This window comes from Sinocyclocheilus grahami, unplaced genomic scaffold (genome assembly GCF_001515645.1).
Source record: "Sinocyclocheilus grahami isolate Dianchi unplaced genomic scaffold, SAMN03320097.WGS_v1.1 scaffold295.1, whole genome shotgun sequence".
NCBI classification, from domain to species: Eukaryota; Metazoa; Chordata; class Actinopteri; order Cypriniformes; family Cyprinidae; genus Sinocyclocheilus; species Sinocyclocheilus grahami.
In genome coordinates, this window is record NW_015505474.1 from 1,066,875 (window position 1) to 1,076,437 (window position 9,563).

The 9,563-nt window shown below is 36.6% G+C and overlaps 2 protein-coding genes across 2 annotated transcripts in view; both read right to left on the bottom strand.

Annotated features, from left to right (window-relative positions):
* Window positions 1-346: 346 nt before the first annotated feature.
* On the bottom strand, window positions 347-1,772 carry LOC107600958 (uncharacterized). Its single transcript, XM_016292959.1, has 2 exons — window positions 1,302-1,772; window positions 347-505 (listed from the first exon to the last, which is right to left on the bottom strand). The coding sequence occupies exons 1-2, from the start codon at window positions 1,770-1,772 to the stop codon at window positions 347-349; spliced, it is 630 nt and encodes a 209-aa protein (XP_016148445.1).
* Window positions 1,773-2,031: 259 nt separating this feature from the next.
* The window catches only part of lrp1ba (low density lipoprotein receptor-related protein 1Ba), a 286,420-nt gene continuing 278,888 nt past the window's right edge, over window positions 2,032-9,563 (bottom strand). Inside the window, exons 75-79 of the mRNA XM_016292960.1 lie at window positions 5,745-5,821; window positions 4,879-4,969; window positions 4,558-4,708; window positions 3,312-3,419; window positions 2,032-3,225 (exon numbers count right to left, since the gene is read on the bottom strand). Coding sequence (XP_016148446.1) covers window positions 3,082-3,225; window positions 3,312-3,419; window positions 4,558-4,708; window positions 4,879-4,969; window positions 5,745-5,821 — 571 coding nt within the window. The 3' untranslated portion in view covers window positions 2,032-3,081. The remainder of the gene's footprint in view (window positions 3,226-3,311; window positions 3,420-4,557; window positions 4,709-4,878; window positions 4,970-5,744; window positions 5,822-9,563) is intronic.

Sequence of the window (9,563 nt, forward strand, 5' to 3'; positions counted from 1 at the left end):
TGTGTAAAATGTCTATTTTCACCTAAAATGTGTTTTCATGCAAGCAAACCATGACTGTATAAGTGAACAACTGAACATGAACTTGTAGAAACTTAATAACATCCATAATGCTTTACTTTTCAAAGGTGGCATGCATTGTCATTTGCATTTGGCAGTAAGTGTGCAGCACTGGGCACAGAGCACATGAGAAAAGCTTTTTCTGCACCTAACGGCAGTAAACCACACATCTTGTTATTGTGAAGAAACAAGACAACATGCATCACAGCAGAAATGAAAGTTGCTCCTTTGTGAAAGTCTAACTTGTTTAAGTCTCCATTAATGACCGTTTATAACCGTAACGTTGTATTCAGACAGACGGATGCTGTACATCCGCTTCTGAGCTGCTGAGAGATGTTTGTTGTGTTGGTTCATCCCGTTTCTCCAAAGTTCTGTTCTTACAGTCTCTATAAATGACGGCAGTCATGATGGAAATGCAGAGGACTGACAGTAGAGCTAAAGCTGAAAGCTTTAATAACAAATAAGAAAAGATTATTATGGTGATAAGACAGAATAACAGTACACTCTAAAAAATGCTGGGTTAAATACAACCCTAGGGACAAACCCAGCAATTGGGCTGTTTTGACCCATCGGTTGTATTTAACCCAGCATTTTTAGAGTGTATTCATATTCTTCAAACATGCCTTCTTTTCCCACATAATTCTGCAATTATTAGATTTAATGTACAACCTACATTCAAACTGTTTCACAGATAAATTCAAAATTATCAAAATTGGCAATTTTATAGAACTGTAACAATCAAAGACTTTCATTACATTGTCAGAATGTTGGTCATCATGATCATCGCATACTGAACTGTTATTGGTCCTCTTTCTTGTGTTATTTGCATACTGAATTGTGTTCTTTTTTTCTTACATTTAGTGCCATTGGACTACATTGCACAAATGACATTAAACTACAAAAGTTATATTAACACTATTTTAATGGCTCGCAATTGCTGGTACTTCCTTCAGAAAAATCTTTCATCCTCATGCGAAATCACCCAATAGATTCCTACTGAAATGACTGCATTTAGCACGCAATAAATCGCTGAACAATAGTAAATATGATTGCAGCATTAGTGATTTTACGTGCTTTTGTTAATGCTAAGTGGTAAAAATCAAAGTAAAGTACAACACTGAGTAATATTAATCAACGATATGTCATTAATGTAGAATTCAGCTGATGTGTGATCTCATCAGTGTCGTAGAATCATTTTTAAAGAAGGTCCTATTTAATAAACCGTGTAAACACAGTAGACTCACCCTCGAGTAGAAAATGATTTTTTCGGTCAGTTCCAGCAGTTCTGTTCCATTCACTCCAGCGTGATTCATTCCAGTGGGTTTGCACCATTTAATCTGGAGCTCTTCATCCAAGACGTAATCTCCTTCCCAGTGTGCCACGCCACACGCAACATATTCACCCTCAAACAGCAACAGAAACATCCACAATGAAGGCAGAATCAGACTCAATAAAATAAGCTCTGTGACATTCTGCGATTTACGTCTGCAAGGCCTTCTCATGAACATCATCACAGTCAGAGCCAGAAGAGCAGGTCCAAGAAAGATGAAGGTGATCAGTACTGCATTAAGGCCTGGGGTACATGGGCACGAAAATCCCTGATCCATTAACAATTCCACTCCAATTAATACAACGGTAAATGGCAACGTGCCAAATCCTGGAGTTTTTCTGAGCTGTTTTTCCAGGTTGTTCGCAAATTGCTCTGGTAACGACATCTTCACCAATGTAATTCGGTCACTTTGATGAGGCTTTGCACACCTTCTGTTGTAAGGCAATGTCCTCCGTTTTTCCTGAAATGGAAATTATAGTGGATCAAACCTGTTAAACAAGGAAGAAAATGAAAATAATTCTACACGCAACATGAATAAGCCATTGTTCTTACATTAGGTATGCAAATAAGTGTACATTTCAATAACAACTAAACGCATTGAAAATGACAAGAAAACACATTTTATTTCATAGTTCTTGGTCCAAAATCACATTAGGTGTATCTGTATGTATTTAAATAATAAATGTCCTACATTTCCCCTTATTCAACAGCAACCTGTACGATTGCACAGTGCAATATCAAGCTAGTTTATTTTGTAGTTAAAAACACTTCAACCCAAAGTGAAGACGGACCAGTAAACTGTGTACATCGTTTTGTATAAAAGTTCTACATTTAATACATTTCCAGAAAATACAAGCAAACCGGACGTACAAATCAACTATAAAATTATAAAACTTTTTTCCTTGTCCTCTAGTTGTGTACATTTGCACAGAGAATGTGTTTTTTTTTTCATCAAACATGGCATTACAAGAGTCCCACGCGTGTCGTTTCACAACCAGTGAGTGAAAGTGAGGCTGTGTGACATAAAATCCGTTTTCAGTCCTTTTCAGTGCTGAAAGACATTTTGCGATATGAAAATGAAATAACATGGTTTTCAAGTTGTACAGTTGCAAAAACCATCGTGGGTTGGTTTCACTTTTGGTTTTGACTGCATATTTGAAGCGCCTGGAAACACCGGTCAACTTAAAGATAAACATATGCGAGAAACATCGATGAGAGATATCAAAAATAAAATCTGTGATGAGCATATGATGCATTTTTTTAAATAAGTGTCTCTTTTTTTCTAATACTGCTAAATGTAAGAGGCAACTTGGGAATATCTAGGCATTGGCAATCCTTTCACCAACAGGAAAACATATACATAGTGTGTAGTTAAATAAACCTATATAAAATTATCTTTAAATGTATATAAAGCCTTTTGAGATTGAGCAGCTTTGTCCGTTTCTTTTTTTTTTTCATATTTGTGTAGTGCATTTACAAAGTCACAAAGCAAAGGAAAACACTGCATTTGTCATTTATAAAAGGACATTTTGGTTGCAACAGAAAGAAACTGTTCAAAAGAAAATCAGCACATATATATGGGACGCAAAGTGAGATGATTTAACCTGACTGGACATAAAAAGTTGATTTTTTTTCATATATTTATACAGCTCTTTATAAAAAACAAAAACGAAGCAGGTTGTGGAAAAGCTAGGTTACGCCGCCGTTTCTCGAATCGTCGTTTCCAGCCTCTTTGGGAGTAAATGGCGTTTCGTGTCGAGGTTGATGACTGGCTTTCGACAGTGCTGTCCGTCATGGTACGTCATCTTTGAGTAGATGGAGTTTGAATAGTTCATGGCCTGGAAACATACAATTATGTTATAGTTTGTTTTATACTTTCTTAATGAACGTAAAATGCTTCATTTGAATGAGTTCTGGAATCCACCTGTCCTGGAATGAGCTCCTTTGGAACGTTCTGGATGGGTAAAGTGTGTGCAGTCAGTGGGCGCGCGGGGGGCAAATTGCGCTGGTCGCTTGACTTCACACACCAGCCCTGAAAAACAACAGCATTTAACTGGAATGCACTAAAACCGTTGCAAGCATTGTATATATAAACAAACTTGCAGATTAAAATCATAAATTAGACTAAATAATTTGGGCAAATTCTGGTTGGAGCCCAAATTACATATAAAGCAAGAGTTTAAAACTAAAATTGCTACTCTGGAATACTCTTCTAGTTCTGCGAACTCAATTGATTTGAGGCAAAGAAATCAGTCCCATAAAGACTATAAGGGTCAATTTTTCGAAATTGAGATTTATGCATCAGCTGAAAGCTGAATGAATAAGCTTTCCATTGATGTATGGTTTGTTATGATAGGACACTATTTGGATGAGAAACAACTATTTGAAAGTCTGAGGGTGCAAAAAAATCTAAATATTGAGAAAATCGCCTTTAAAGTTGCCCAAATGAAGTTCTTAGCAATGCATATTACTAATCAAAAATTAAGTTTTTATATATTTACAGTAGGAAATTTACAAAATTTCTTCATGGAACATGATCTTTACTTAATGTCCTAATGATTTTTGGCATAAAAGAAAAATCTATCATTTTGACCCATACAATGTATTTTTGGCTATTGCTACAAATATACCCCAGCGACTTAAGACTGGTTTTGTGCTCCAGGGTCACAAATGTCCTTGTGGGACTTTGGCTAAATAAAAGAGAACAAAGGAAATATTCAGTTTTACTAAACCAAGCAAAACTAACCAGTTTAGAATTTAGACACATAGAACTTTTCACATCTTATGGAACTTTTTAGTACAATTTTGGATACTGAATCTGACATATTTTACAGTCATGATTTGTTATGCTTTATTATTTGAATTGTTTGAATGTGGAAAAATTTATTCATGTATCCAGAGCTATTATTGTTACTAAAACTAAATTAAGACCTACGCTAAAAAAAAAAAAGTTTAAGGCAGCATTTTACATTTTCGGATAAATCTGAAGTAGTAAAATAACTAAAACTAAAAACGTTAGCAATTTTTCTGTTGCTTAGTCACATTGGACTAGTTGCCTGCAGGTCATTTGTTTTTAATAGACCTTGTTCATGAAACACCAGCAGAATGAATTTATAAAAGAAAAATTCCAGAAAGTTGTTCAGAACTTACAATTCCTACTCATTTAGTACCTTATGAGGGTCAAGGGTGAAGCTGGGGTGAAGAAAGCTTCCCACGTCTACGTGATTGTCGTTATCAACTTCGTACATGTTATAGGATGGATTCCCAATCTCCACATTCAAGCTACCATTGGCCATAGGCTGCCGCTGAACCTGTTTACCTCTGTGAAGGGGTAATGCATATTATCTTTGTTTAGTTTTCACAGGGACATTTAGCACACAAGCTAAATGCTGAAGCACAGATGGTTTACAAGATTTTATCAATAAATCAGATGTGTAATGTTCTGATTAGATATCTAATACAACTAATTACAGATTTGTTTATATATTTACCTTCGACATCTTTTGCAAATAAGGAGTCCCACTGCAACAGCGGTGATAATGCATACAAGAAGAACTAGAGGCACTATTATGGCAATACTTCCTGAAAAAAATAAAAATAAGAACAGAAAAAAATAAATAACCTATATGTACTTTTTACAGTGTTTCAATTACACTGTATTTACATAAAGTAATATGAATGCTTTATGTAAGGGTGTGGTGAACAGAATGTGTACATTTTTTAATTGAGTACTGCCCTTCAGAAGCTACAGAATATACTGAGATTTTCCAGAAGACAAAATAAGTACAATTTACCAGGATCTTTAAATTCAAAAAGTTTTCACACCCTTGATGCTAACTGCTAACCTATCTTAGCTAACACGGCTAAAATGTCAATGCTTCTCTGCAAAAATGAAACGAATGAACTGCCTGGAACTGCTTGACTGACGACTAGGGGAAAACGTTTGTCTCTACCAACTCGGACAGAAGGGAAGAGTACAGTTGCATTTTCTCTCCTGACTAACTGACGTACAATTAAAGAATTATAACACTTTCGAGATACCTTGTTTTGGCTAAATTCTAACACAGAATTAAAATGATCCTGCTTAAATAAGGCAATCCCAGAATGCATTACAATGACCATACAAAATGGTGAACTAGGGAAGTGTTCAAATAAAATATTTCAATATGAGAACGATCTAATTCAAAACAGAACTTTTTACCCATCATTTATGTGCATTACAATCATTTTTTGGTACTTTTATGCCATTAGCAGCATGTGCTAACACCAAACTCCATTGAAATCAATTGTGATTGTGAAGTTTTTGGGAAACGTGTGTGTGTGTGTGTGTATGTGTGTGTGTGTTTGTGACACTCACTCCCGCTGACATTTTCTGAACGGCTGGTCTTGGTTGCAGGTCTTTCGCACTGTGTTCCTGACCAGTTTGCAGAACACCTATGAACAGAGAAGCAGAAACAAATATCACAGCTGGTGAAATTGACAATGCATTGACGTCTTCAAATCAACATATGATTCAATTTATATAAAATAATAACAGTTTTGTTTTAATTTACCTCAATAATTTGTTTTTTCACTCTGGGTTTCCTTTATTCATTATTATGGTATCATTTGTTTTTATTGATTTTTGTTTTGTTTTGACAAGCATGAAAACAAATGTTAATAATAAACACAGGATAAATCACAGGAGGAGGTATAAAACCCAGCCCAAGGGATGCATTACTCTAACTTGAGACACATGCAAAGTGTGTGTTTGTGTGACATGGGGCTTCCTGGATCCAAACGGCATGCGTCCACAGCAGAAATCCACTGACGTGAGAGATTATGCACTTATGAGAGATGGTGGCGTGAATGAAACTGGTCGAAAACAATATTTAATCAAACTTCCTGTGGACAGGGATTCTGTTTCCTGCACGAGGGATGCACATGGATGCACTGCTGTCTGAAGAAGGTGACAGAAGATCCAGAAGAGAAACACTGAGGTGGAAATATATCCCGCTAGATACAATTCTGCTAGATAAAACTAAATACTTGAAAATGTCTGAGGAACTTTCCACGGATATGGTACGAAACAGGATTTAATTTTTAACCTTTTGATTTGTTACATCTATTTAGATACCTTACAAGGATTAGGAAACAGTATATATATACTGCCCACTTACAAAGAAAGTAAGGGACTGTAATTTTTTTGGTAGGTTTATTTTAATGGATAGAGACAGAATACAGACCAAAAAATCCAGAAAAAACACATTAATATAAAGGTTAGACTGCCCACTTACAAAGAAAGTAAGGGACTGTAATTTTTATGGTAGGTTTATTTTAATGGATAGAGACAGAATACAGACCAAAAAATCCAGAAAAATACACATTATATAAAGGTTAGAAATTGATTTGCATTTCAGTGAGTGAAATACGTATTTGATCCCCTACCAAACAGCAAGAATTCTGGCTCCCACAGATGTGCCCATGTGGAACACAGATTAGTCCTGCCACTTTAAGAAGTTACTCCTAATGTCAGCTCGTTAGGTGTATAAGACATCTGTCCACACAATCTGTATCTGTATAAGACATTCCAACCTCTCCTACCACCATGGGCAAGACCAAAGAGCTGTCAAAGGATGTCAGAGACACAAGGCTGGAATGAGCTACAAGACCATCAGCAAGAAGCTTGGTGAGAAGGAAACAACTGTTGGTGCGATTATTCGGAAATGGAAGAAATACAAAACAACCATCAATCGGCCTCGGTCTGGAGCTCAGTGCAAGATCTCGCCTCATGGGGTAAGGATGATCATGTGAAAGGTGAGGGATCAGCCCCGAACTACACGGCAGGAGCTTGTTAATGATCTTAAGGCAGTTGGGACCACGGTCACCAAGCAAAACATTGGTAACACTACGCCGCAATGGACTGAAATCCTGCAGCGCCCGCAAGGACACACTACTCAAGAAGGCACATGTACAGGCCCGTTTAAAGTTTGCCAAAGAACATCTAAATGATTCAGAGAAGGCTTGGGAGAAAGTGCTGTGGTCAGATGAGACCAAAATTGAGCTCTTTGGCATTAACTCAACTTGCCGTGTTTGGAGGGAGAGAAATGCTGACTATGACCCCAAGAACACCATCCCTACAGTCAAGCACGGAGGTGGAAACATTATGCTTTGGGGCTGTTTTTCTGCTAAGGGTAGAGGACGACTTCACCGCATTGAGGGGCAAATGGACGGGGCCATGTACTGTAAAATCTTGGACGAGAACCTCAGCCAGAACACTGAAGATGGGTCATGGATGGGTCTTCCAGCATGACAAAGACCCGAAACATACCGCCAAGACAACAAAGGAATGGCTCAAGAAGAAGCACAATAAGGTCATGGAGTGACCTAGCCAGTCTCCAGACCTCAATCCTATAGAAAATCTGTGGAGGGAGCTGAAACTTCGAGTTGCCAAACGACCGAAAGAAACCTTAAGGATTTAGAGAGGATCTGTAAAGAGGAGTGAATCAAAATCCCTCCTGAGATCCCTTACCTCAGTGCTTTCCAACAAGGGTTTCTGCACCAAGTACTAAGTCATGTTTTGCTTGGGGATCAAATACTTATTTCACTCACTGAAATGCAAATCAATTTCTAACCTTTATATAATGTGTTTTTTTTTTTTTGGTTGGTATTCTTTCTCTATATGTGAACATAATCCTAAAATATTAAACATTATAACATTTTCATATACTAAAACATAAATAAAATAATAAAACAGTTTAAAACAATAATGTTGTAATAATGTGTTTTTTTTTTTTTTGGTTGGTATTCTTTCTCTATACGTGAACATAATCCTAAAATAAAAATTACATTTCTTTGTATGTGGGCAAACTTACAAAATCAGCAGGGGATCAAATAAATATTTCTCCCACTGTATATAAATTATTAGGTATATAAAATATATTAAACATTATAACATTTTCATATACTAAAACATAAATAAAATAATAAAACAGTTTAAAACAATAATGTTGTATATATACGTATATATATATATATATGATTTTAATTTTTTTTAATAATCAATGCCAAGACTTTATAAACTACTGACATTTTTCTATGTTTAAATATAGCAGGTTTTCATGGTGGGTCAAATTTGATGTTATATATTAGTTCAGCAAACATATGTAATAGGGTTCAAAACAAACAAAAATAAATACATACATAAATAGTCATTCCTTGTTTATTTATTTATTTATGCAGAGAAAAAAACCTTGGCACACCAGTGAACCATATTCGTGAAAAGTGCCCTGCATGTTTAAACATAAGCAAAGAGAAAAAAGGCAGAAAAATGCATGTCAAATACGGAGCATCAAAATGGAAAGACAACGAATAGAGGAAATTATGAATACTGCAACAAAAGATGATGATAAATAATGGATACTAGAAGAGCAATCAAAGACACATCGTCCTCAGCATATGCAGAACTATAACCACTAACACTTATTCAAAAATTCCAGTCATGGCAAGCATACAAATGAAACAAACGCACACCTACAGCATGGTGCGGAGAAATGGCGGCGTGTGTCCGGAAAACCGGAGTGCAATGCGAAATGTGAAACGTGCTCTTGGAAGCTGTGCGAGTTGGTTTGCGATGTTTGTGTGTGTTCATTCCACGAACAGGCAAGACGCATGCTGTCCGCGGCAGATGGGATTGTGGGAATGTTCTGGAATGTTTTGTAAATTTGATGAACCAGGAAGACCTACTTGCAGCGAGGTTTGTTATAGGCGGTGAGGGAACAAACGCCCTGGTTCTGACAGTAGTGATCGCACGGGTTAGCTCTCTCATCACACCTCGGGCTTTTAAACTCAGACGGGCAACTGAGAACGCAACCAGACCAAAGGAGAGTCGTGAGGACAACACAACAGAAAGAAGGCCTGAAATACACACACCCACACAGCAAACAGCAGTAGGCTATCATGCCCTTCTCTATAAGACTAGGTGATGTGAACATGAAAATTATGAACATTAATCAGCCTTTTCACAAACATTAGGGTGAAGTTCATGAAATCTGTTAAAGGGGTCATATGATGCGATTTCAATTTTTCCTTTCTCTTTGGAGTGTTACAAGCTCTTGGTGCATAAAGAAGATCTGTAAAGTTGCAAAGACTAAAGTCTCAAATCCAAAGAGATATTCTTTATAAAAGTTAAGAGTCA

What these genes read in the sequence shown, in the direction of transcription:
- LOC107600958 (XM_016292959.1), bottom strand. Translation starts at nt 1,772, where the DNA reads ATGTCGTTACCAGAGCAATTTGCGAACAACCTGGAAAAACAGCTCAGA. An exon ending in AAATCATTTTCTACTCGAGG is followed by an intron (nt 506 to 1,301) that starts GTGAGTCTACTG and finishes TTGTTATTAAAG; the next exon opens with CTTTCAGCTTTAGCTCTACT.